At 37.5% G+C, this 27,761-nt stretch overlaps 1 protein-coding gene across 2 annotated transcripts in view; it reads right to left on the minus strand.

The window, feature by feature from the left end:
• Positions 1 to 27,761, minus strand: part of ABCB11 (ATP binding cassette subfamily B member 11) — a 95,067-nt gene that overhangs the window by 62,473 nt on the left and 4,833 nt on the right. The window contains exons 2-5 of one of the 2 annotated variants that reach the window (XM_047722668.1): positions 23,050 to 23,146; positions 13,758 to 13,779; positions 11,127 to 11,178; positions 9,678 to 9,916 (exon numbers count right to left, since the gene is read on the minus strand). In XM_047722668.1, the coding sequence (XP_047578624.1) occupies positions 9,678 to 9,916; positions 11,127 to 11,178; positions 13,758 to 13,779; positions 23,050 to 23,125 (389 nt within the window). In that variant the 5' untranslated portion in view covers positions 23,126 to 23,146. Of the gene's footprint in view, positions 1 to 9,677; positions 9,945 to 11,126; positions 11,179 to 13,757; positions 13,780 to 23,049; positions 23,147 to 27,761 lie in introns of both variants that reach the window. The other variant, XM_047722670.1, reaches the window with a different exon arrangement.

Below are 27,761 nucleotides of genomic sequence, written 5' to 3' on the forward strand. Positions count from 1 at the left end.
GTGGAAAGTTTTCTTGCGGTTATAAAATCCTGGAAAGGAGTTTTTAAAGTGTGTAGGTGATTTGGCTCACCAAATGGGTGCCTTTCTTTTTTAACAGCAAAATTGACATACATCTATTTGCATTAAGGTTCATTTGTTGAAGAGAGAAGAGGGCAGAAAGATGACAATTAGGGGGGAAAGGTAAGATATATTTTACAAATTATTAAGATATGTGGATTCTTACCTTGCTTTTAATGAAAAATAAATGCACCATAAAATCAAAGTACTCAATCTATACCTCAAGATTTCAGATTTACTAAAGCCGTAGGACTTTCATTTTAAATATCTAGGAGGTCTTTACAACAAGGTGCATTGCTTAACACGAAGTTTTCCTTTCAATGGTTTTCATGCACCGTAGATCCAGTAGCATTAACACTTTAGAATGAAATCAGTGTCAACTCCAAAAAGAGCATCACAGATTGGCAGAAACTTGCCCATGTCCTACTCTCAGAATGTTGGAAGTTCTGTATTCTTAATGCACAGGACATCAACCTGTGGACAAATGGCAGATCACTGGGTGAAACTGTTTTACAGAACATCCCTACGCTATGGTAGCTTACTGCCAGAACGGCTGGAATTTCCTTTCAGAGAATCTATGACAATTTTTCTCACCCATGAAGCTATTTTTTTGTTGGTTTTTCACGCCACTTTTTTTTTTTTTTTGAGGTAAGTGCGGATTCTCATGCAATTGTGAGAAATAATACAGAAACATATACACCCTTTGGTAATACCTTGCAAAACGACGGGACAATATCCCAACCAGGGTGATGACATTGATATAATCGAGATCAGAATTTCTCATCACTCCAGTGGTTCTTCATGTCTCCCTTTTACATCTACACATGCTTCCATCCAGCCTCCACTTCCCTCTTAATCCCTAGCTACCTCTTGTCTGTTCTCTATTGCCACAGTTCTGTCATTTGAAGAATATTTTACAAATGGAATCACACAGTATGTAACCGTTTGGTGTTGGTTGGCTTTTTTTTCTTTTCTTTTCTTTTTTTTTTTTTACTCAGCATAATGCTTTAAAGTTTAATAAATTATTTGTTCCTGTTTATTGTTAAGTCATAGTCCGTGGTATAAATGTATCACAGTTTGCTTAACCACTCGCCCACTGAAGGAGATCTGGGCTGTTTCCAGGTTTTGTCTGTTACAAATAAAGTGTCTGTAACCTTTATGTACAGGTTTTTATGTAAACATAGGTTTTCACTTCTCTGAGATAAATCCCCAACAGTAGAATTTCTGGGTTATAATGTTTGCATGTTTAACTCTTTTTTAATGGCCAAACTATTTTCCAGGGTGGCTGCACCATTTTATATTCCCACCAGCAAGGTGTAAGTGACCCGTTTCCTCCACAACCCCACCAGCTCTGGTGTTACTATTATTTTTATTTTACCCATTCTAACAGATCTGTGCTGATACCTCATTTTGATTTTAATTTGCATTCCCTAACCACTAATGTGGCTAAATATCTTCTCATGTGCTCATTTGCTGTCTTTATATCCCTAGTGAAATGCTTGATCATATGTGTTTTCCAAACCATTGAATTTGGAGAGTTCTTTAAATTTTCTAGATCCTAGTCCTTTTTTAGATATGTAATTCACAAATATGCTCTCCCAGTCTGTAGCTTTTCTTTTCATCCTCTTCCCTGGGTCTTCCAGAGCACAAGTTCTCCATTTTGATGAAATCCAATTCACCAATTTTTCTTTTTATGGATTCTTAGTGTCAAGTCTAAGAGCTCTTTGTCTGGCCTTAGACACAAAAATGGTCACCTACATATTTTCCTAAAAGTTTACAGTTTATTTTTTTACATTTAAGTCCAAAATCCATTTTGAGCTATTTTTTGTATGGGTTCATTTTTTTGCCTATGGATGTCCAACTAGTCATGCACCATTTGATAAAAAGTTTATATTTTCTTCATTGAATTTCTTTTCTACCTTTGCCAACAACCAATTGGACATGTTTGCATGGGTCTATGTTTGAGTTCTCTGTTCTGTTCTTCTGTCAATACCACACAACCTTGATTGCTGTAGCTATATAATATGTCTTGAAATCAGGTAGATTGTTTCCTCACATTTTATTCTTTTTTTTCAAAGTTGTTTTAGATATTCTAGTTCTTTTGCCTTTTAATATAAATTTTAGAGTTATCTTGTCTATATCTATAAAATATCTTGCTGAGATTTTGATAGGAATTTTATTAAAGCTATATGTCACCTTGAGGGAATTAACATCTTTATTATATTGAATTTTCCAATTCATGAGCAAGTATGTCTCTCCATCTATTTAGGTCTTTGATTTCTTTCATCAGCGATTTGCATTTTTCAGCATATAAGTCCTATACATGTTTTGTTGGATTTGCACCTAAATAAATATTTTGAGCAATTGTAAATGGCATTATGTTTATTTTCTTTTATTTTGTTTTATTTTTTGGCGCTATATTTTGAATTTTGGTGTCCACGTATTCATTGTTAGTATGTAGAAATACCACTAAATTTTGTATATTTATTTGGTACTTGGTATTTTATGAATTTGCCAAACTCATTTATTGGTTCTAGGATATTTTTGTATATCATTTCAGCTTTTCTATTTTGGATATCTCTCATCTCCAAAATAAACAGTTATATTTCTTCCTTTTAGATCTGTATTTTTTTTTCATTACAAATGTTTTGATTGTAATAAAGAACACATAACATAAAATTGACCAACTTAACCATTTTTAAGTGTACAGTTCAGTAGTGTTCAGTATTAAATCAGTATTCCTTTCCTTCCTTATTGTATAAGCTAGAACTTTGAGAAATGTGTTGAATAATAACAGCGAAAGCCTCTATCTTTGCCTTGTTTTCAGTCTGAGGGAGAAAATATTCAATCTTCCACTTTTGAGTATAATGTTAGCCATAAGACTTTTTTTTAGATGTCCTTTCTTTTTTTTTTTAAAGATTTTTTTTTAATTTATTTATTTCATAGACAGAGATCACAAGTAGGCAGAGAGGCAGGCAGGGACAAAGAGAGGGGGAAGCAGACTCCCTGCTGAGCAGAGAGCCCAATGTGGGGCTCGATCCCAGGGATCATGACCCTGGGATCATGACCTGAGCCAAAGGCAGAGGCTTTAACCCACTGAGCCACCCAGGCGCCCCTAGATGTCCTTTCTTAAGTTAAAGAAGTTCCTTTCCGTTCCTAGTTTTCTGAGAGTTTTTATTATGGATGGATATTGAAATTTTAAATGCTTTTTCTATGTTGATGGAGATCATTGTGTGGTTTTCCTATATTAGCCCGTTAACATGGTGGATTACATTGACTTTTTCTAATACTGAACAAGGTATGCTTCTCTAGAATACACTCTACTTGGTCATGGTGTATTTCATTGATTTTCTATATTTGTTTGTTTTGTCTTTATTATTTCTTCTCATACATTTTCAGTGGACTTATTTTGCTGTTTTTCTAGGTTTTTGAGTTGGAAGCTTAGATGTTTAATTTGCAATGTTTCCTCTTTTGTAATGTATGCATTTAGTGATATAAATTTTCCTCTCAGCCCTGTATGAGCTGTGTCCTACAGATTTTCACATTTTCTGTTTTCCCTTTCACTCAGTTTAATTTTTAAAACTTTTCCCTTGAGACTTCATCTTTGATCTATGGATTATTTAGATGTCTGTAATCTGATTCCTAAGAATCTGGGGGGGATTTCCATTATCTCTAGTTTTGATTTCTACTTTGATTACATTGTAGCCAGAGAATGCACTCTATAATTTCAAGTATTTTGCATCTCTTGAGGTTTGTTTCATGGCTCAGGGTATGGTCCATCTTGGCATATGCCCCGTAGGCTCTTGAAAAGAATGTGTATTATGTGGTTGTTGAGTGGAATGTTCTATAGATGTCAATTAGATCCTGTTGGTTGCTGGTGCTGAGTTCTTCTATATCCGTGATAATTTAATGTCTACCTGTTCTACAAATTGGTGAGATGGATATTTAAGGGGTCTACTATAATTTTGACTTGTCTCTTTTTCCTTTCCATTCTGTCAGTTGTTGCTTCACATGTTTTGCAATTCTGTTGTTTGGTGAGTACACATTTAAGATTGCTGTGTCTTCATGGCAGATTGACCCATTTATCATTGTACAATTTCTCTCTTTGTCTCTGTAATTTTCTTTGTTCGAAAGTCTATTTTATCTCATATCAGAATAGCCATTTCTTCTTTCTTTTGATTAATGTTTGCATGATAAATCTTTTTCCATCCCTTAGAGAGAGAAAGTGAGAGCAGGAGGAGGGGCAGAGGGAGAGAAAGAAGAATCTCAAGTAGACTCTCAGCTGAACACAGAGCCCAACATGGGACTCCATCTCATAACCCTGAGATCACAACCTGAGCCAAAACCAAGAGTCAGATGTTTAACAAACTGAGCAACCCAGGCACCCCTCGACTTGCCTCTATTTTTTAGTTAAAGTGATTTCCTCATAAATAGCATGTAGTTGGGTTATTTTAAAATCCATTCTGCCAATCCCTGTCCTATTTAGTAGATTTAAATCACTTAAATTTGGGGCGCCTGGGTGGCTCAGAGGGTTAAGCCTCTGCCTTCAGCTCAGGTCATGATCTCAGGGTCCTGGGATCAAGCCCCACATTGGGCTCTCTGCTCAGCAGGGAGCCTGCTTCCCCCTCTCTCTCTGCCTGCCTCTCTGCCTACTTGTGATCTCTCTTTCTGTCAAATACATAAATAAAATCTTTTAAAAAATAAAATAAATCACAAATTTAATATAATTATTGATATGTTAGGGCTCAAATGTAACTTTTTTTTTCTTTTCTGTTTGTTCTCTCTGTTTCATATTTTTCTGTTTTCTTCCCCCTGCTTTCTTATGGGCTACTCAAACCGTTTTTATTTTAATTTAATTTTATTTAATTTTCTTATTTTATTTTAAGTAGGCGCCACACCTAGCATGGAGCCCAATGTTGGGCTTGAACTCACAACCCTGAGATCAAGACATGAGCTGAGATCAAGAGTCAAACGCTTAACAGACTACTCCAGCCAGGTGCCCCTCAAACATTTTTTAGAATTCAGTTTTAATTTATCTGTAGTGGTTTTGACTGTATCTCTTTGAATAGCTTTTTTAGTGGTTGCTCTAGGAATTCCATTATAGATATATCACTTATTATAGTCAGCTAGTGTTGTCATTTTACCAGTTTGCACAGGGTATAAAAACACTGCCTCCCATTATATACATTTATTCTCCCCTGCTAATGATTTGTCTTTAATATTTCCAAATCACACTCACCTCAGACAGTATTACAATAGAAGTATATCAGAACAGTGTTAGCATTTTTGCTTCCACCCTCAAACATAATTTAGAAAACTCTGGAAAAGAAGGGAAGTTTTGCTTACCATGTTCTTCCTATTTAATATACAAGGTTTCTTTTATTGTTCCCTTTCTTTTATTGTTTCCTTACTTTAGCCATTCTTTTAAGTAAGTCAGCTGACAATAAATTCTTTTCATTTCCCTCATCTGAAAATGTCTTGACTTTCTCTTCCATTGGGGTGGTGATGAATATCCTGACTCTCTGATCCTACCCGAGCAGGTAGGGGAGAGGTTTCTCATTACCATGGGGATGGTTCAGGCTTCCACATATTCTTCACTGACACCACAGGAGTTGGGTAGGGGAGAGACAGGGCAGTGGCTCATTGATACCTGGCAAAGACAGAAGTCTAGGTCCCCAACTCAACCTTGCTGCCATGGATAAGAGGGGGGTTATGTGTGTTTTGTTTTGTTCTGTGGTGTTGGCTTGAGTAGAATAGTAACTGCCTGAAATTCTTCTGTCAGGCTGCCTCTTTGTGGTCTATTATCTAGAGAGAGCAGAGTTTTATTGAGTCCTTTGTGGTCTGTACATACTGGTATTTCTAGGTTACAGCTTCCCAACACCCAATCTAGTACAAATGAAGCCTAAAGAAAATCCATGAAATACACAATCATGTCATTATTTGGGTCCTGAGATCTCTAACCTTCTCCTATCCACTTTTTTAGACTCTTATGTAGGTTGGTTTTATATGTAATGGATTAAATAATCCAATCAAAAGGCAGAGATTGTGAGACTGGGTAAATTACAAAAAAACAAAATACAAGCTCCAACTGTAGGCTGTCTGAAGGAGACATATTTAAATTCAAAGATATGAGCAAGTTGAAAGTAGTATGGAAAAAAGATATGTCATGGCATAAAGCAGCCATAACAAACCAAGAGTGGCTATACTAATATAAGACAAATTATAAAAAATTGTTACTAGAAATAAAAACCATTTTGTAATTATAAAGGGTCAATCTATAGAAAAATTATAGAAATTTTAAATATATATGCATCTAAAAATGGAGCCCCAAATACATGAAGCAAAGGGTGACAGATTCAAGGGTAGAAATAGTTCATTGATAATAGTCAGAGATTACAACTCCATATTTTCAGTATTGGATAGAACAACTAGGAATAGAAGACTTGAGTAACACCATAAACCAATTAGTCCTGACAGACATCTTTTGAACATTCTATTCAATAACAGCAAAATACATATTCCCCACAAGTGCACATGGAACACTCTCCAGGATAGGCACATGCTAGGCTGTGTTAATTCATGCTATGATATGATGAACCTTGAAAACATTATGTTCAGTTGAAGAAGCCAATCACAAAGGACCCCATATTGTGGGATTCCATTTGTATGAAATGGCCAGAATAGGTAAATCTACAGAGCCAGAAGGTAGATTAGTGGTTGTCTAGGACTGAGGTGGGGAATGAGGGAATCGGAGAATGATAGCTAAGGGGGTATGGGGTTTCTTTTTGTAGTAATAAAAATGTTCTAAAATTGATTATAGTGGTGGAGACACAACTCTGCAAAAGACTAAAAACCATTGAGTTGTACACTTTAAGTTGGTAAATTTCATGGCATGTAAATTATGTCTCAATAAAACTATTTTTAAAAGTGTATGGTTTTACAGTGTCTAACTTCAATATAGTGCTTGAACGCATACACTAACTGTACATTGCTAAGAAAGCAGACTGAAATCCAAGAGAAAATACAGGCTTATTTCTACGTTAATGCATTCACATGTGGGGGAAATGAGGAATCGGACTTCTCAATGACTGCAGAGAATGGCAGAAATTATGGTATGTTACTTCCACAATTAAGTCACAAGACTTTGTGGCTTCCATTTGAATTTTTACACTTCGGTTGGTTAAAAGAAAGTAGAAAGAAGCTGCACTGCGGTACTTGGACTCTTTGAACTTCCCTTTCAGTCATTTTTCATTCTTTTATCTTACTATTTGATTATTCTGAGCAAATAAATTCTGATAATCTAAGCAGGAGGCCTGATGTTCTATAATACTTTTCAGCATTATGCACTGAGAATCATTTGAAAGGCTTTGCCTAAAAATTCCATCCAATGGATTATAACTGAAATGTAGAAACCGACCAGTGAAATGAAAGAGCAAAACCAGTTCCTACTATTACACATGCCTGCTTATGTTGATAAAATCATGGAGTAGTCTTGTCCAAGACTAATATACTTATTATAATAGGTGGAGAAATTACACTTTTAATGATATACTTTTTCCAAGGAAAAAGGTGCAAAAGAGCTGAGTAATTCTGGAGGCATGTTAACTACTTACAGATAGGAAAATGTCCACTCCCTTCTCTTCTGTTCCACCCAAGTCCATTTTCACAGTGATCTTAACTACATAAAAGCTAAACAAATATTTACCCAGAAGTAAAGCAGGAGTCATGTCAGGGACCATAATAATTCACAATTAAAGTATTTAACTCATCAAAGGAGATCCTCATAAAGAAAAAGCCTGAGAAAGACAAGGTCTACACAATTCCAGAAACTCATACGAAATTTTTAAAAAAGGACAAATATCCATTTACATGTTCTGTATCCTATAAATTCAGCAAAAGCCAATGAGCTTCTGAAAGCCCCCATTTGCTTTGCACTATTTGCTCACCTTCAAGTATATCACCTAGTAAGAATAACTAAAGTGTGAGTGATGGGTAGTAGATGGGTAGTAGAAAATTCCTTTCTACTGGATGTTAGTGATATAGATGTTAATGGTAGATTCACTCTTTAAATTATCTAATAAATTTATGAACACTTGTTATCATGGACATGTCTCAAATTTTAGCCTAACATTTATTACCAAACTTTAAGGCACAACAGGCTATACTTTCAGGAATTTTCCCTAGAAAATTTTACCTTCATAAATGTTATTAATGATTTGGGTCAATTTACATCATACATAAACTGAATGCACTTTTTTCAAAGGGGGAAATAATTAACCTTAGATTTTTATAGTCGAACTACTCTGTAAAAAACAATTCATTTTTGTCTTCCAACATAAAAGACTTAAAATTAAAAGACTGTCATTGACAACAGTAACTCGTTTATACAAACTGTTCTGAATCTTACTTCCAAAATTAGAAAAGAAACATATATATTTAGATATTAGGAAATTTATTGCTAATGAGTAAGCTTATTATTTTTTAAAAGATAATTCTGCACATTGTATATTGTCTTGAATTTTTTCTGTCAAGTACTAACCAGCTGTAACTACATATTTATTTGAATGGTCTCTGATTTAATGATGATTTTACTGACTAGACCTAAACACCACGAAGATAAGGACCATGACTCAAAATAACCACTATATCCTTGAGGCTTACACAATTTCCTGGTATGAAGTTGGTGTTCAAAAATTTTGGTTGAATGAGTAAATGAATGAAAGACCCTAACAGTAGATAATATTATGGAACAGTATCAGTGGTTTAACAGGATTTGCTCATAATCTAAATGAAATATGTGGAAATATTTTTTAAATGAAGGTGAAAAATATAAATTTGCTTAAGGGAGCTATTCCAAGTGTCTTTCTAGTCAGGATGTGCCGGGCCCTTGGCTCTTGAACCTGAGTGTGTGGGTTCATACATGCCAATGAGCTTGTTCTGGCCCTGAGGCAGTGTGAGGCAGGCTGCAAAGATCATTCTGTGACAGTGAGTCAACACCATGAAACACTATAAACTCACTGTTGGGCTTATCACAAAATGAATAGTAGCACAGTGGGCTCTGGCTAATGCTGCATGGCCCCCTTCTGTTTATAGCGCCACACCACTCTTCTGTAGAGACTCAACTACTGAGACCAAGCAGCCCCTACTCCAAGTGCTGTAGCACACTAATGAGTTTCCCATTATAGAAAGAAGACTGAAGATCATGTGGGCCATTTGCCACAGCCACAGAAGCTAAGAAACAGAAAGCAGTTAAGGAACTAAAAGAAGTCTTGCATATAAGATTTAAGACATGACAAAGACTCAAGTAAAATTCATGGCTTACCTTCCTACTGTACCGGTAGTGTTCATCCTCAAGCCTATAGTCTACCAAGTGCTTAAATTTGGGTGACCATTTAATCGGTAATTTCTAATTCTATTTTTTTGTTAGGATTTAAAAACCCGGTAAAATAGGAAGAACCTCAGGGCAGAGTAATTTTCAGAAATATGGGTTAAATTTTTGTTTCTGTTCGCTCTCTGTTGGATATCACTCCAGTTCAGCTAATAAAATCCCATTTACACATTTTGAATTACAATTTAATGTGTGAGCAAAAAAAAGGAAAAAATAAAAAATAGCAGCCTACCCACACCGCGTTCCATTGGTCACACTCTGGTTAAGGGAGCTGTTGATCCATACTATAGTGTTGTTTACACATGCTTTTCCAGGGATCTTGAGTTCTTGTAATTCAGTGTCGTAGTCAATAAAAACATCTGTCATTGTGCCAAAAATGAGCAGCACTCCTGGATGGGATAGTCCATGGAGAAATGCACATAAACTTCCCACAAACATCAGCCAAATGTCAGTCGTTGAAGAAAATCGAAACTTGAAAAACAAAGGATTCAGAGATCATCTATGGGTGAAAAGCAGGAGATGTAGGAGGACTATTTAATTTTAGTTACTAGATTCTGATAAATATCATTTAGCACCAAATTTTATGGGAATCATCTTAATTGAACAATAGAGTTCTCACTAATTATATCAAAATAAGTGGTATATTGGGGCACCTGGGTGGCCCAGTCGGTTGAGCGTCTGCCTTCAGCTCAGGTCACAATCCCAGAGTCCTGGGGTCAAACCCCGCATCAGTCTCTCTGCTCAGTGGGGAATCTGTTCCTCCCTCTGCCTCTCCCTCTGTGATTTCTCTCACTTTCACTCTCTCTCAAATAAATAAATAAAATCTTAAGAAAAAATAAGTGGTATATTAATTATCTAAAACACTGGACTCTTACATTGTTAGTTTATATTATTTCTTTTCTAGTCTCTGAATTCATTCTCTTTACCTCAAGAACTGACTTCGTTTCTTAGCCATTGATTCACAACTTCAGTGGGAAGTGGTCATGGCATTGATGCCATTGCCATGTAGAAATGCTTGTGAAGGATTCAGCAATAGCATAAATTGTATCCCAGAACTAATATTGACAAACAAGAGTGCCTATTAGTGTCTAGAAATGCCTCAGCCTTGTGAAAATTAGGGGAAAATACCACACTATGGAATTTCCAAAGATATGTCATAAGGATAAATATACGTCATATGATTACTGTGATGATTTTCTTTACTAAAATAATTATGGACTTAGTGATTATCTTCCAGGACACTTTTCTGATCTACCAGATAGGATTATGTGTTTAATATTACCAGATAGGATTTACTTATATATTTATTTGTTTATAACAGGGGAGGAGAGAGAGAGAGAGTGAGGTGGACAGAAGGAGAGAGAGAATCTTAAGCAGACTCCACACCCAGCATGGAGCCCAACACAGGGCTTGAACTCACAACTCTGAATCACAACCTGACATGAAATCAAGAGCTGGATGCTTAACTGACTGAGACACCCAGGCACTCAGGATTTAAGTTTAATTACCAATATATTTCTAACTGCCATTTAGCATGTTATTATATAGACAAAGTTTATGACTGAAAAAGTGAACACTGTTCTTAAAAACCTGCCAGTGACTTAAGATTTAACACTCCCTCCATAATCTGAACAATTTGTGGTTGCAAAATTTATGTCAAAAATCAGCACAGTTTTATTACCAATTGAAAGAAGCCAACTTGACTGCTGTCACCTTTCCTCTCATCTTGTAACCTGAGGAGAAAAACATAATGGATTTATAGACCATCCTTTCCAAAACAAAGAGAAATTCTCCCTAGATAATGATTTTATGAGTCATCCTTTAGTAAGAAATAAAGTCCCCATTGACTGAGAAATTCTTGCCAAACCTGGCATCTTGAAAACAAGCTCTTATTTTTCAGATTTACCTCTTTCAGAGATTTCAGTACAGCTATATCTCATGTTTAGCAGAGATTCAGTGAAGTTTTTCTGAGAGGTATTGAAAGGAAATAAAAGGTGCTCTGTATTCCCAGTTATACTAACATAAAACTATTGGACCTCAACCTTGACCCTCAACCTGTTTCTATTTATAGTCCCTTGTAATGTAAGTTCAGGTGGTTGGATTAGCTGATTTAAAGTTCCTTCCAGCACTTAAAAATTTAACAACTACACTAAACAGTATTGATATGATGGAAAAGTTTTAAAAAACTCTCATACTCCTGGGCGCCTGGGTGGCTCAGTGGGTTAAAGCCTCTGCCTTCGGCTCAGGTCATGGTCCCAGGGTCCTGGGATCGAGGCCCGCATCGGGCTCTCTGCTCAGCAGGGAGCCTGCTTCCTCCTGTCTCTCTGCCTGCCTCTCTGCCTACTTGTGATCTCTCTCTGTGTCAAATAAATAAACAAAATTTAAAAAAAAACTCTCATACTCCCCATAATTTCTCAAAAAGTTGTATGTAACCATGTAACCCATCTTTGACCTTCTCAACTCCAGGGATCTCTACTTCACCTGAGTCATCCTTTCATGGATACACCCTAGACCTTTCTTTCACCAGAAACTACTCTACTCCAATGGCATTCTGGGACTGTCTGTGCATCCTGTTTTGTCACTTCCTTCCTCCTTCTCCACCTATTTGTCATCTCAGTTGAGACCTGCAGTCCCTTAAACCACCCTTAATTTATAATTCTTAAAACCCCATCAAGATTGTGCTTCTTTCCCCATGTGTCCCAGATCACACACCAGCCATTCGAACTACATTCTTACCATCAACCTTAATCCTTTTCCCCACTTCCATCTTTGGAAACTCCATCTCTACATCCATGCATCTGTTTGCCCCCCTTCTCCCAAAGCCAGGCTGGGGGGTCTGCTGGAGACATATGTGAACTGATGCCAACACATGACACTCCTGGCAGTCAGCTGCCCTAAACTTCCCCTCCAGCTCAGAATAGAAGCCCAAGTCCTTGCTGAGATACCCAAGGCCCTCCACGGTCTGGCCAATTGGCTCTCTGACCTTGTCTCCTCCTACTGCACTCCAGTTCTCAACACCCAAGCTACTTGGCCTCTTTGCTGACTTTGTTCATGTCAAATTTGTTCTCACTTTTGACCATTTGAACTTGTTATTTCCTCGCACCAGAATGTTCTTTCTTCAGATACCTGCATGGCCAACCCCCTCATCTCCTTCAGATTTTCCTTCATAAGTCACCTTCTCAGTGAGACCTTCCCTGGCCAAAACCTTTAAAAATTTCAACCTTCTCCCCACATCATTCCATACCTCCATTCCATGTTTGCTTTTTTCTTTTTTTTAGAAAAAAAGTGATAGATTATTACTAGCTACCATGCTATATATACTCCTCAAGGACAGATATTTTGACCCATTTTGTTCTTTTCTTTATACTAAGCATTTATAATAGTGCCTGATACCTGGTAGGCACTTAATTAATATTTGTGAAATGAATGGATGAATGAATGAATGCATGAATGAATGAATGATTAGGGTCTCTAGTCATAGCTCAATCTATAGCACTGTACTTCATCTGTCTACAGATTGTCCCATTTTCCTCCACAGCTTTCTCAAACTTTCACCATGATCTTCTCATTCTACATCACCTCATGTATCAGAAGATAGATTCATCTCCTCTAAAAACTGAATTCGCTTAACCTTCCTATTCATTCTCTCATTGCCATTCATCTACATCCACACCCATTTTCAACTTTTTTCTACCCAGTGAGAAAAGCGTGGTTCTTCTAGGTCCGGGCTGACCCTAGCACTCCTAGTCTAAAACTTATGTTACCACATCCAACACCCCTCTCTACTGTGACTTACTTAGAATTTCCTATAAAACTTGAATCTTGGCCTTTCCACCACCTCTCTCTAGGAAATTGCCTGATGCATACCTTCTGTCTTCTCATATTAGACTCTGTCTAGTCCTACCTTTTTACTAATGTATGAGTAACTGACACTTTTATATGAGTATTTAAATTCTCAAGCTAAAGAGAAATATCTAATAATTAAATTTTAGGGTTCTACTATTTGTCTGTGGGAAGAATTTGAGGTTTAGTGGTCTCCCCTATGTTCATGAAATCATACTTGTTCACATTTTCCTCTGCCCATTTAGGTTAGAAATTCTGTAGTGTTGCTGAATATACCCAATCCAGAAAGGATATGTCAAAAGATTTTTGAAATCAAATTACAGCAATGTTTTAAAGAGAAAAGGAATACCTATGTCATTTTATGGGAAATACAAGATGCATGAAAATATTACCTCTGCTTTGTGCCTTTAAAAGGAATATTAGGGAGTTATTCTAGAAAAGATGATGTATTGTTGAAATAGTCACTTACCTTGAATTCTTATCATTGTTATCTGTCAGGATAAAAACAATGCACAAAGCAGTTAATAATAATGACACAACAACACAGTCATTAAAAAGTTTGCTCTGGGAAAACATTCCCATAAGTTAGCTTTACTCATGGAACATAGCAAAATGACTATTTGCCTTTCTCTCTCTCTCTTTCTTTTTTTTTTTCATTCTCTCTCTCTCTGTCTCTCATATTACACAAGAAGACACCCTGTCAAGTTCAAGACTGCTGGCTTGACTACATATTTTTGATATTTCTACAGGATATGAGGTATTTGTATTTCCTGAATGTCAACTGGATACCAACATTTTTAAATTAGCATAAGAAAATTTAGTTCTTTGAACTACCAAGTAAAATGAATATTTATTGTTTTGTTCCTTGGAAACATCAGAATTTATCTATTTAAAATTGAGACTACAAATTAATTAGACAATAAGATGATGTTGACACTCACATGCCAGTAGAAACCACCAAATTAAGCTGGATAGAATTTTCCCCAGCCTAGGTGAGAGCAAATGGAGCATAGGAAGTGAAAGTGGGGGTTCTGGTACATGGGTGTAGGGACAGGGGAAGGAAGGGAAAGGAATTTCAGGATGCTAATGTCAACCCCTGCCATGGGACAACACATCCTGAATCCCTGGCATTTTAATTAATTTAATTTAAGTAAGAGTAAAGAGGCATTGTAGTATAGATAGAGATTATACATCTTGGCTTTAGAAATCAGAACTGGAGCAGGCTGAGATGACATCAGGTCACAGGAGTTCAATTAGTTAATTATCAAACCATTCCAAACACCTACAAATCCAACAGGAGATCGAAGAGAAGAAGAGCAGCAATTCTAGAAACAGAAAATCAACCACTTTCTGAAAGGTAAGACCTGCAAAGAAGTGAATCCGAAGTGAAGGAAAGATAGACCATGGAGGGAGGGGCTGGCTCCCGGCAAGCGATGGAGCACAAAATCAGAACTTTTAAAAGTCTGCTCCAGTGAGGGACATCCCTCCAGAAGCTAAGCAGGGGTGGAGCCCTCGTGGGGACAGTGTGGTCTCAGGTCCCGTGGGGTCACGGAAGGATCGGGGTGTCTGAGTGTAGCAGAGCTCATGGGTATTAAAGCAGGGAAGCTGGCTACAGAGACGGAGCTGAGGAGTGAGCTCTCAGCTCGGGGTTACCTTAAACTGTGATCCATGACACAGTGAAGCCACTGCTCTTTGAGCAGGGACCCCACAAGTGGCAGATCTGGGGAGACCCCCCCGAAAGAGCAGAGTGGCAGGAATCTGCTGGGTTTGGAGACTCCAAATGGGGCTGTGTGCCAGAGACAGAAATATTTGGTCACATGCTGGGTGAGCTCAGAGCACAGCCAGAGACCAGGGAGACAGGAGTGATTGAGCGCTTTTCTCCCAGGGTGCACTGAGGAGTGTGGCCCTGAGCTCTCGACCCTCCGCCCCGGCCGGAGATTGGGAGGCTGCCATTTTCATTCCCATCTTCCAGAGCTCTACAGAAAGGAAAACATTCAGGGAACAAAAGCTCCTGAGAGTGAACTGAGCAGATTACTTAGCCTGGCCCATGGCAAGGGTAATGCAATTCTGCCTCGGGCAAAAACACTTGAGAATCACTACAACAGGCCCCTCCTCCAGAAGATCAGAAAGAACATCCAGCCAAGGCCAAGCTCATTGATCAAGGAGAATAGCAGAATTCCAGAGAAGGGGAAATCAAAGCATGGAATTCATAGCTTCTACCCTATGATTCTTTTTTTTTTTTTAGATTTTATTTATTTATTTGACAGATAGAGATCACAAGTAGGCAGAGAGTCAGGCACAGAGACGGGGGAAGCAGGCTCCCTGCTGAGCAGAGAGCCTGATGCGGGGCTCGATCCCAGGACCCTGAGATCATGACCTGAGCAGAAGGCAGAGGCTTAACCCACCGAGACACCCAGGTGCCCCACACCCTATGATTCTTTAGTCTTGCAAAGTTAAATAAATGTTTTTAATTTTATTTTTTTCTTATTCTAATTTTTTTTAACTTTTACTCTTTCCTCTTTTAACATTTTTTAACTAGTTTATCTTAACAATAACTTTCTTTAAAAAAATCTTTTTGAACTTCATTATTATAGTCATATTTTATCCTTCATTGTAACTAACTTTATTTTTTGTATACATATAGAGTTTTTTCTTCTGAAAAAATTTGGATATAACTTATTCTAATAGATTAAAATATACCCTAAATCTAGCACAGGGCTTTGTTCTAGTCTCCAGCCTAAGCAAATTCTCTCCACTTTCTTTTTCTTTCTTTTCCCAACCAACTTATCTTATCAACTCCTTTTTTAAGATTTTTTAAAATTTTCATCTTTACAGTTGCATTCCATCCCTTCATCATGTTTACCCTTATTTGTGTGTGTGTGTGTGTGTGTGTATTTTTTTTTTTCTTTCTTTAAAATTTTGGGAGGTAGTTTCTTCTAAAAGACCAAAATATACCCAAAATCAAGTGGGTGGCTCTGTTCTATTCACCAGTCTAATATATACATATAAATTTTTTTTCAAAAATTTTTAAACTTCTTTTTACTGCCTTTCTTCTCCCCATGATTTGGGGTCTCTTCTGATTTGGTTAACGCTCATTTTTCTGGGGTCTTTGCCACCCTTTTAGCATTTTATTCTCTCGTTCATATATTCTTATCTGGATAAAATGACAAGGCAGAAAGACTCACCACAAAAAAAAAAAAAAAAAAAAAAAAAAAAAGAACAAGAAGCAGTACCAAAGGCTAGGGACCTAATCAATATAGACATGGGTAATATGTCAGATCTAGAGTTCAGTATGATGATTCTCAGGGTGCTAGCTGGGCTTGAAAAAGGCATGGAAGATATTAAAGAAACGCTGTCTGGAGAAATAAAAGCCCTTTCTGGAGAAATAAAAGAACTAAAATCTAACCAAGCTGAAACTTAAAAAAAAAAAACTATTAATGGGGTGCAATAAAAAAGTAGAGGCTCTTACTGCTAGGGTAAATGAGGTAGAAGAGAGAATTAAAGAGATAGAACCCCAAATGACAGATAATAATGAAGCTGAACAAAAGGGAGACAAACAACTACTGGACCATGAGGGGAGAATCTGAGAGATAAGTGATACCATAAGATGAAACAATATTAGAATAATTGTGATTCTGGAAGAAGAAGGAAGAGAGAGGGGGGCAGAAGGTACATTGGAGTGAATTATTGCAGAGAAATTCCCTAATATGGCAAAGGGAATAAACATCAAAATCCAGGAGGCACAGAGAACCCTTCTCAAAATAAAAAAAATAGGTCCATACTCCATCATCTAATAGTAAAACTTACAAGTCTTAGTGACAAAGAGAAAATTCTGAAAGCAGCCCGGTTGTTGCTTTCGATGGTAACATACAATGGTAAAAATATTAGATTGGCAGCAGACTCATCCACAGAGACCTGGCAGGCCAGAAAGAACTGGCATGATATATTCAGAGCACTAAGTGAGAAAAACATGCAGCCAAGAATACTATATCTAGCTAGGCTATCATTGAAAATAGAAGAAAAGATAAAAAGCTTCCAGGACAAACAGAAACTAAAAGAATTTGTAAACAGCAAACCAGCTCTACAGGAAATATTGAAAGGAGTCCACTAAGCAAAGAGAGAGGCTAAAAATAGTAGACCAGAAAAGAACAGAGACAACATAGAGTAACAGTCACCTTACAGGCAATACAATGGCACTAAATTCATATCTCTCAATAGTTACCTTGAATGTAAATGGGCTAAATGCCCCAATCAAAAGACATACGGTATCAGAATGGATTAAAAAAACCAAAACCAATCAATATGCTGTCTATAAGAAACTCATTTTAGACCCAAAGACACCTCCAGATTTAAAGTGAAGGGGTGGAAAACAATTTACCATGCTAATGGACATCAAAAAAAAGTTGGGGTGGCAATCCTTATATCAGATAAATTAGATTTTAAGCCAAAGACTATAATAAGAGATGAGGAAGGACTCTATATCATACTCAAAGGGTCTGTCCAACAAGAAGATCTAACAATTTTAAATATCTATGCCCCTAACATGGGAACAGCCAACTATATAAACCAATTAATAACAAAATCAAAGAAACACATTGACAATAACACAATAATAGTGGGGACTTTAACACTCCCTTCACTGAAATGGTCAGATCATTCAAGCAAAAGGTCAATAAGGAAATAAAGGCCTTAAATGACACATTGGACCAGATGGACATCACAGATATATTCAGAATATTCCACCCCAAAGCAAAAGAATACACATTCTTCTCTAGTGCACATGGAACATTCTCCAGAATAGATCACATCCTAGGTCACAAATCAGGTTTCAACTAGTATCAAAAGATTGGGATCATTCCCTGCGTATTTTCAGCCAACAATGCTCTGAAGCTAGAACTCAATCACAAGAGGAAATTTGGAAAGAACCCAAATACATGGAGGCTAAAGAGCATCCTTCTAAAGAATGAATGGGTCAACCAGGAAATTAAAGAAGAATTGAAAAAATTCATAGAAACAGATGATAATGAAAACACAATTGTCCAAAATCTGTGGGACACATCGAAGGCTGTCCTGAGAGGAAAATATATATAGCAATACAAGACTTTCTCAAGAAACAAGAAATGTCTCAAATACACAACCAAACCCTACACCTATAGGAGCTGGAGAAAGAACAACAAAGAAAGTTTAAACACAGCAGGAGAAGAGAAATAATAAAGATCAGAGCAGAAATCAATGAAATAGAAACAAAAAAAAAAACAATAGAACAAATCAACTAAGCTAGGACATGGTTCTTTGAAAGAATTAATAGATTGATAAACCCCTGGCCAGACTTATCAAAAAGAAAAGAGAAAGAACCCAAATAAATGAAATCATGAATGAAAGAGGAGAGATCACAACCAACCCAAAGAAATACAAGAAATTATACGAACATATTATGAGCAACTATACGCTAGCAAATTTGATAATCTGGAAGAAATTGATACATTCTTAGAGATGTATAGACCACCAAAACTGAACCAGGAAAAAGTAGAAAACCTGAACAGACCCATAACCAGTAAGGAGATTGAAGCAGGCATCAAAAGTCTCCCAACAGGGGCGCCTGGGTGGCTCAGTGGGTTAAAGCCTCTGCCTTCAGCTCAGGTCGTGGTCCCAAGGTCCTGGGATCAAGCCCCGCATCGGGCTCTCTGCTCAGCAGGGAGCCTGCTTCCTCCTCTCTCTGCCTGCCTCTCTGCCTACCTGTGATCTCTATCTGTCAAATAAATAAAATCTTAAAAAAAAAAAAAAAGTCTCCCAACAAACAAGAGCTCAGGGTCAGGCGGCTTCCTAAGGGAATTCTATGAAACATTTAAAGAATAATTAATTCCTAGTCTTCTGAAACTGTTCCAAAAAATAGAAATGGAAGGAAAATTTCCAAACTAATTTTATGAGGCCAGCCTTACCTTGATCCCCAAACCAAAGACCCCATCAAAAAAGAGAATTATAGACCAATATCCTTGATGAACATGGATGCAAAAATTCTCACCGAAATACTAGCCAATAGGATCCAACAGTACATTAAAAGGATTATTCACCACAACCAAGTGGGATTTATTCCTGGGTTGCAAGTTTGGTTCAACATCCGCAAATCAATCAATGTGATACAACACATTAATAAAAGAAAGAACAAGAACCATATGATACTCTCAATAGATGCTGAAAAAGCATTTGACAAAGTACAGCATTCCTTCCTGATCAAAACTCTGCAAAGTGTAGGCATAAAGGGCACATACCTCAATATCATCAAAGTCATCTTATGAAAAACCCACAGCGAATATCATTCTTAATGGAGAAAAACTGAAAGCTTTTCTGCTAAGGTCAGGAACATGGCAGGGATGTCCATTATCACCACTGCTATTCAACATAGTACTAGAAGTCCTAGCCTCAGCAATCAGTCAACAAAAAGAAATTACATGCATCCAAATTGGCAAAGAAGAAGTCAAACTATCACTCTTGACAGATGATATGATAGTTTATGTGGAAAACCCAAAAGACTCCACTCCAAATCTGAATTTGTACAGGAATTCGGTAAAGTGTCAGGATATAAAATCAATGCACAGAAATCAGTTGCATTTCTATACACCAACAACTAGACAGAAGAAAGAGAAATTAAGGAGTCAATCCCATTTACAATTGCACCCAAAACCATAAGATACCTAGGAATAAACCTAACCAATGAGGAAAAGAATCTGTACTCAGAAAACTATAAAGTACTCATGAAAGAAATTGAGGAAGACACAAAGAAATGGAAAATCATCTCATGCTCATGGATTGGAAGAACAAATATTGGGAAAATGTCTATGCTACCTAAAGCAATCTACACGTTTAATGCAATCCTTATCAAAATACCATCCCTTTTTTTCAAAGAAACGGAACAAATATTCTAAAATTTATATGGAACCAGAAAAGACCTCAAATAGCCAGAGGAATGTTGAAAAAGAAAACCAAAGTTGGTGGCATCACAATTCTATACTTCAAGCTCTATTACAAAGTTGACATCATCAAGACGTATGATACTAGCACAAAAACAGACACATAGATCAATGGAACAGAATAGAGAGCCCAGAAATAGACCCTCAACTCTGTTGTCAACTAATCTTCGACAAAGCAGGACAGAATGTCCAATGGTGGGGGGGAATCTCTTCAAAAAATGGTGTTGGGAAAACTGGACAGCCACATGCAAAAAAATAAAGTGAATCTGAACCATTTCCTTACACCACACACAAAAACTGACTCAAAATAGATGAAGGACCTCAATGTGAGAAAGGAATCTGTCAAAATCCTTGAGGAGAACACAGGCCGCAACCTCTTCGACCTCAGCTGCAGCAACTTCTTCCTAGGAACATCGCCAAAGGCAAGGGAAGCAAGGGCAAAAATGAACTATTGGGACTTCATCAAAATCAAAAGCTTTTGTACAGCAAAGGAAACAGTCAACAAAACCAAAGACAACTGACAGAATGGGAGAAGATATTTGCAAATGACATATCAGATAAAGGGCTAGTATGAAAATCTATAAAGAACTTATCAAACTCAACACCCAAAGGACAAATAATCCAGTCAAGAGATGGGCAGAGGACATGAACAAACATTTCTGCAAAGAAGACATCCAGATGGCCAACAGTCACATGAAGAAGTGCTCCACATCACTCGGCATCAGGGAAATACAAGTCAAAACCACAATGAGATACCACCTCACATCAGTCAGGATGGCTAAAATTAACAAGTCAGGAAATGACAGATGCTGGTGGGGATGAGGAGAAAGGGGAACCCTCCTACAATATTGGTGGGAATGCAAGCTGGTGCAACCACTCTGGAAAACAGCATGGAGGTTCAAAAAGTTGAAAATAAAGCTACCCTATGACCTAGCAATCGCACTACTGGGTATTTACCCTAACGATACAAATGTAGTGATCTGAAGGGGCAATGGACCCAAATGTTTATAGCACCAATGTCCACAATAGCCAAACTATGGAAAGAACGTAAATGTCCATCAACAGATGAATGGATAAAGAAGATGTGGTATATATACACAATGGAATACTATGCAGCCATCAAAAGAAATGAAATCTTGCCTTTTGCAATGACATGGATGGAACTAGAAGGTTTTATGCTGAGCGAAATAAGTCAACCAGAGAAAGAGAATTATCATATAATCTCCCTGATATGAAGAATTTGATAGGCAATGTGGGGAGGTTTGGGGGGTAGGGAAGGAAAAAATGAAACAAGGTGGGATTGGGAGGGAGACAAATCATAAGAGACTCTTAATCTCACAAAACAAACTGAGGGTTGGTGAGGGGAGGTGGGTAGGGAGAGGGTGGTTGGGTTATAGACATTGGGGAGGGTATGTACTATGGTGAGTTCTGTGAAGTGTATAAAGCTGGCGATTCACAGACCTGTACCCCTGAGGCTAATAATACATTATATGTTAATAAAAAATTTTAAAAATTGGGCGCCTGGGTGGCTCAGTGGGTTAAGCCGCTGCCTTCGGCTCAGGTCATGATCTCAGGGTCCTGGGATCGAGTCCCGCATCGGGCTCTCTGCTCAGCAGGGAGCCTGCTTCCTCCTCTCTCTCTGCTTGCCTCTCTGTCTACTTGTGATCTCTCTCTCTTGTCAAATAAATAAATAAAAAATCTTTAAAAAAAATTTTAAAAATTTTAAAAATAAAGAAATCAGAACTGGATTGGGATGATGGCTCCATAATCACTGGTCATGAAATCTTTGCAAAAGTTTAAACAATTTATTCGTCTCATTTTCTTCCTCTGTAAGTTGTAAAATCATAGAATTTGTTTAAAAACTAATAATTGTGGGGTACCTGGGTCACTCAAAAGGTTCAGTGTCCGGTCAGTTCAGGTCATAATCTCAGAGTCCTGAGATGGAGCCTCCTCAGGCTCCCCTCAGCACTCAGTGGGGAGTCTGCTTCCCCTATGCTTTCCCTCTGCCTCTCCCTCTAGCCCTCCCCCTGTTTGGGCAGTCTCTCTCTCTCTCTCAAATAAGTAAATAAATATTTTTAAAAATAACAATAATAATAATAATTACTTGGAATCACTTGTGCTCACTAGATGTTAGTTACTAATGCTATGGGCCCTCTTTCCCGTTATCTCATTCTGACCAGCATAGTCTTGGTTGTTTCTCACTAAATAATTACTACTATAATCAATTTTAACAATAGATGGATAAAGGCAATAATAATAACCAGTGCTGGATTTTGTAGATGAAATACTTTCATTCACCTACACTTTGTGCAGTTTTTTTTTCCAGGTTCTTAATTTATTGTATGGGTTGAGTATACATGATGAGTTGACATTAACTTCCCTAGGCATGGGAAATTTACAGAGGAGGTACAGTTTAAAACCCATTTATGCTGCTTTCACAGCTGGTGCTTTTGAAAAATGTTTTGATATCAGTGAAATGGAATTGGGCATCAATTTCTGGACATGCCATGATTTCAGTCTTGGAAAATGTACCAATTCCACTGGTTGTGTCCTTCAATGTACACAGCCACCCCACATTCTCCCACACTTCATATGTTTTTTACCCAGCATTTTCAAACATTCCATTACATGGATTCTGGATAGAACCACCCATTAGTCAGTAAGAAATACATCCAGTAATGGTTCTTCATATTATTGTTGGTCTTCCTCTGCCCCTTGGAAGTTCACTAGCTTGTCCACTTTTGCTCTAACCTCTTTTTGTTTAAGAGACAGTAAAAGAAAAAGACCACTTACAGAATCTGTCTGACTCAAAACCATAATTGTCCTCTCCAAATTTCTTCACACTGCGAAGAATTACTGAGTCAGACATTGCAATCTGCAGCCAATAACCCTATAAAATAAAATAAACATTGCAGTTATTTCTTTTCTCTTCTTTAAACAAAGTAGTCAAATGAAAGAACAGTTTGGTACAATCACTAACAATTTTAATCTTCACTAAAATGTAGATTTTGTTTTAGTTGGTCAATAAGTCCATGAAAGAGTCTAATTATTAGGAAAGATAAAGTCAAACCATTGACTATGGCTTTCTCTAGTTGATGAGTGGATAGTTATTTTTGACTTATTTGTCCTTTCTGATTGTCTATCCTTCCATCCTTTCTTTTTCTTTCCTTACTTTCTTCCTTCCTTCCTTCCTTCCTTCCCTCTTTCCATGAGTAAAAATAAAAACCACTAGAGCTGCACAACCAACTGGTGACATTATTGGGTCAATGTCTGGAAGGACAACACCTATCACTGGGGGGTAGCCTGCAGTGCTCCTTTGTAAATACAACTCCTATATCGAGAATATGGTGAGTACAGGGGAAGAGCTACCTACTCACTTTAGAAAACAAGTATTACCTTGACATCAAAACAAACAAGAATGCTATAAGAAAAAATAGAATTATAATGACTTTTCGAAAATAGATCCAAAATTGCTATATACGTTAGGTATAATTCAGCAGTTCATGAACAAAATATAATGAGCAACGTTGGTCCCAGGAATGCAATCATCATTTAATGAAAAACTTTGGTCATTTTGATAGATGCAGAAAAGGTATCAATAAAAATCAATATCCATTACTGATTTCTAAAACCTAATAAATTTAGGGAAATCATTATCTGGCACTCCGATGAATAGATTTTGGGTAACGATCAGCAATGAATACTAAAACCATTAACTGAAATACTGGCAAAGATTCAACATCTAGTAGTACAAAGTACTGCAAAGATGTAGAGGGAAAACATTATATTCAGTCATTCTATCTCCTTAAGTTCCTCTTGGCTCTCACCATTTCTCATACTTTCCTTGTTTTCAATGACCTTGACAGTTTTGAGGAGTGCAGTTATTTTGCAGAATGTCCCCTAAAATGGAACTTACCTGATACTTTTCTCTGGATTTTTCTCAGGATTAGACAGGGACTGTGTATTTTAGGAAGGAAAACCACAGAGATAAAGTACCCTTCTCATTACATTTTATCAAACGTTATTATCAACATAATAGTGCCAATCAACATGATTTATAAAAAATAAATTTTACAAAATAAACTCATTATTAAGAAGTAGAGTGAGAAACATTATTTCATTAAGCAATTTAGGAGATCAGTAAAATGAAAAAAAAAGTACATGAACTAGACTCAAAATTCTTATTCAACAACAAATTTTTTTCACTATAGCAGTATTACATTCAGAGAATGCAACATTCATGAGTTATATCACTTTTGAAATTTTAACCAAAAATTTGTTTTTCAAAAGGAAAAGAAATACTTTCATAATGAGAAAATAAAATTTTTAACAATAGTTGTAATATTACATCTCCTAATTTTTAGATAAGACTTTTTTTAAAAAATTCAGTATTCAATGGTTTTTTTCTTGGCTTAGTTCTTCATTTAAAAATGTTTCTTTCTGGGGCGCCTGGGTGGCTCAGTGGGTTAAAGCCTCTGCCTTCGGCTCAGGTCTGATCCCAGGACCCTGGGATCGAGCCCCACATCATGCTCTCTGCTCAGCTGGGAGCCTGCTTCCCCCTCTCTCTCTCTGCCTGCCTCTCTGACTACTTGTGATCTGTCTCTGTGTCAAATAAATAAATAAAATCTTTAAAAAAAAATGTTTCTTTCCATTGGTGTGCAAATACTTGGCAGCTCTTAGAGGCCAGTTGTGTCGTGTCTTGTCCATGAACTTCAGAGTTTCACAGATCCTGTGACTTCACTCCATGTTGTCGTACATGCTTTTTAACCTCTCTCCAGGCCCTGAATTCTCCATCATTCTAGTCAATGATGGTGATAAAATCTGCCTCGGAGGACTAGTGTGAAAGTGACATGAAACTGTGTTTGCACCTCAGCTGACACCAAAGAAGATGGCTAACATTCCTTTTGGCCTTCAAGCCTAGAAACTGTCTCCCTACCCCTCCCACTGGGGTCACTTGCAGTAAGCCACCCTCTATTAAGGAGGAGAATGATGATCAACCAACCTACTCTCTTCATTTTCCCTCTCTGTGCCCTCAGCAATTCTGTACAGTTGTTTTCACACTGGATTTGCTTACATTTCACTTCTTTCTGAATGCAATGATTGTTGGGATGTCTATTTTACTATTTAAGAGTAATATTCTCAAACACCAAAATTCATGCATAGCATGGATTTCCACCCTTGTGGCACTGACAGTGCCCTTCAGCCAAAGACCACTGGGAACACAACTGTAGTGGAACAATCTGGATTTATCACTTTATTGCAGTAGGGGAGAACACCCAGTGGGGACCATGGGGGTCTCAGTTAGAGAGTGTTAGGAAGAAACTATTGGAGGACTTGGCCTTCAGTTGTGTGTTTTGCGAGAGGATCCAAGAAAGCCGGGGTTTGCTCCGGTTGTCAGATGCTGTCAGAAAGCCAGAGCAATTTCATGATTGGGTGCAGAAATAGTCACTCATAGCAAGAGAAAGGGATGTTTGATATTTTTGAAGGTTGCACAATGACCTTCTTTTTGCCTGTGTTTGGGTAAAATTAAGGACTCGCCTTTGTTTCATTTTTATCCTGGTTTCAGAGCGAGTTTGTCTGAGGTTGATGAGATGGTTAATTTCATGTATCAATTTGAGTGAACTAAGGGATGCCCAGATAGCTGGTAAAGCATTATTTCTGGGAATGTTTGTGATGGTGTTTCCAGAAGAGATTAGCATTTGAATCTGTAGAAGACTGCCCTGACCAGTGCAGGTGGGCATTATTCATTCAGTCCTTTGAAGGCCTGAATGGAGCAAAGAGGCAGAGAAACTGAGGGCAGAGAAACTAAATAGACATTTTTTCTAAAGAAGACATCCAAATGGCCAACAGGTACATGAAAAGATGCTCAACATCACTAGTCATGAGGAAAACGCATATCCAAAGCATAATGACATATCACCTCACATCTGTTAGAAGGGCTATCTTTAAAAAGACACGAAATAACCAGTACTGATAACCATTTGGAAAGAAGGGAACCCTCATGCCCTGTTGATGGGAATATAAACTGGTTTAGCCACTATGGAAACCAGTATGCAGGTTCCTTAAGAAATAAAATACAAGGGTGCCTGGGTGGCTCAGTCAGTTAAGCGCTGGCTCAGGTCATGATCTCAGGATCCTGGGATTGAGTCCATATCAGGCTCCCTGCTCAGCGGGGAGTCAGTCGGCTTCTTCCTCTCTTTCTCCTCTGCCCCTGCTTGTGCATTCCCTCTCTCTTTCCTTCTCTTCCTCTCTCAAATAAATAAAATCTTTTTTTAAAAAAATTAAAAATACAGCTATCATATGATCCAGCAATCCCACTTCTGAGTATATACCCAAAGGAAATTAAAATAGGATTTTGAAGAGATGCCTGTACTCCTATGTTTATTGCAGCATTATTCACCATAGCCAAGATAGAGAAACAACATAAGTGCCCATCAATGGATGAATGGATAAAAAAGATGTGGCATAGTGTGCCTGGGTGGCTCAGTTGGCTGAGTGACTGCCTTTATTCAGCTCAGGTCATGATCCTGGGGTCCCAGGATGAAGTCTCACATCTGGCTCCCTGCTCAAGGGGAGTCTGCTTCTCTCTCTGACCCTCCCCGCTCTCTCATTCTTTCTCTCAGATAAATAAAATCTTTTAAAAAAACAAACAAACAAAAAAAGATGTGGCATATATATACACACACATAAATAGAATATATAAAAAACTACATATGTGTATGTGTGTGTACACACAATGGAATATTATTCAGCCATAAGAAGGAAGGAAATCCTGCCACTTGTGACAACATGGATGGACCTTGAGGACATTATTTTTAATGAGATAAGCCAGACAGAGAAAGACAAACATGATATGATGTTGCCTATATATGGAATCTTAAAAAGCTGAACTCAGAGAAACAGTAGAATGGTGGTTACCAGAGGTTGAGGGGTGGAGGGATTGGGGAGACATTAAAGGATACAAACTTGCAACTAGAAGATGAGTATGTTCTGGAGATCTAATGCACAACAGAGTGATTATAGTCAACAGTACCATATTGCATACTCCAAAATTGCTAAGAGCTTGTATCTTAAATGGTCTTACCACAAAAAAGAAATGATAATTGTGTGACATGATAGAGGTGTTAGCTAAAGCTCTGGTGGTGACCATACTGCCATACATGACTGTATCAGAGCAACAAGTTGTATACCTTCAACTTCCACAATGTCATATGTCAAACACATCTGAGTAAAAAATTAATTTTTTTGAAGTCAGGAAAGGATGAATTTGCTTTTTTACTTTAGGAAGGAAATGCATCCTTTCCTGCCTTAGACATCAGAGCTACTGGTTCTCACCCCTTCGGTTGGTTGCTCAGTCAAAAACTGAAGCTAGTTTTCTTATCTCTGCCCAGCTCTGAAATGGCAGTGATGACTTTTGATGGCCATGGTGTTGGAAAAGGTCATGACTTGCATGCATCCACAAAGACAGTGGCAATTTTATAATGTTGAGTCAGGGAAAGGACAAC

Source organism: Lutra lutra, chromosome 3 (assembly GCF_902655055.1).
Source record: "Lutra lutra chromosome 3, mLutLut1.2, whole genome shotgun sequence".
Lineage (NCBI taxonomy): Eukaryota > Metazoa > Chordata > Mammalia > Carnivora > Mustelidae > Lutra > Lutra lutra.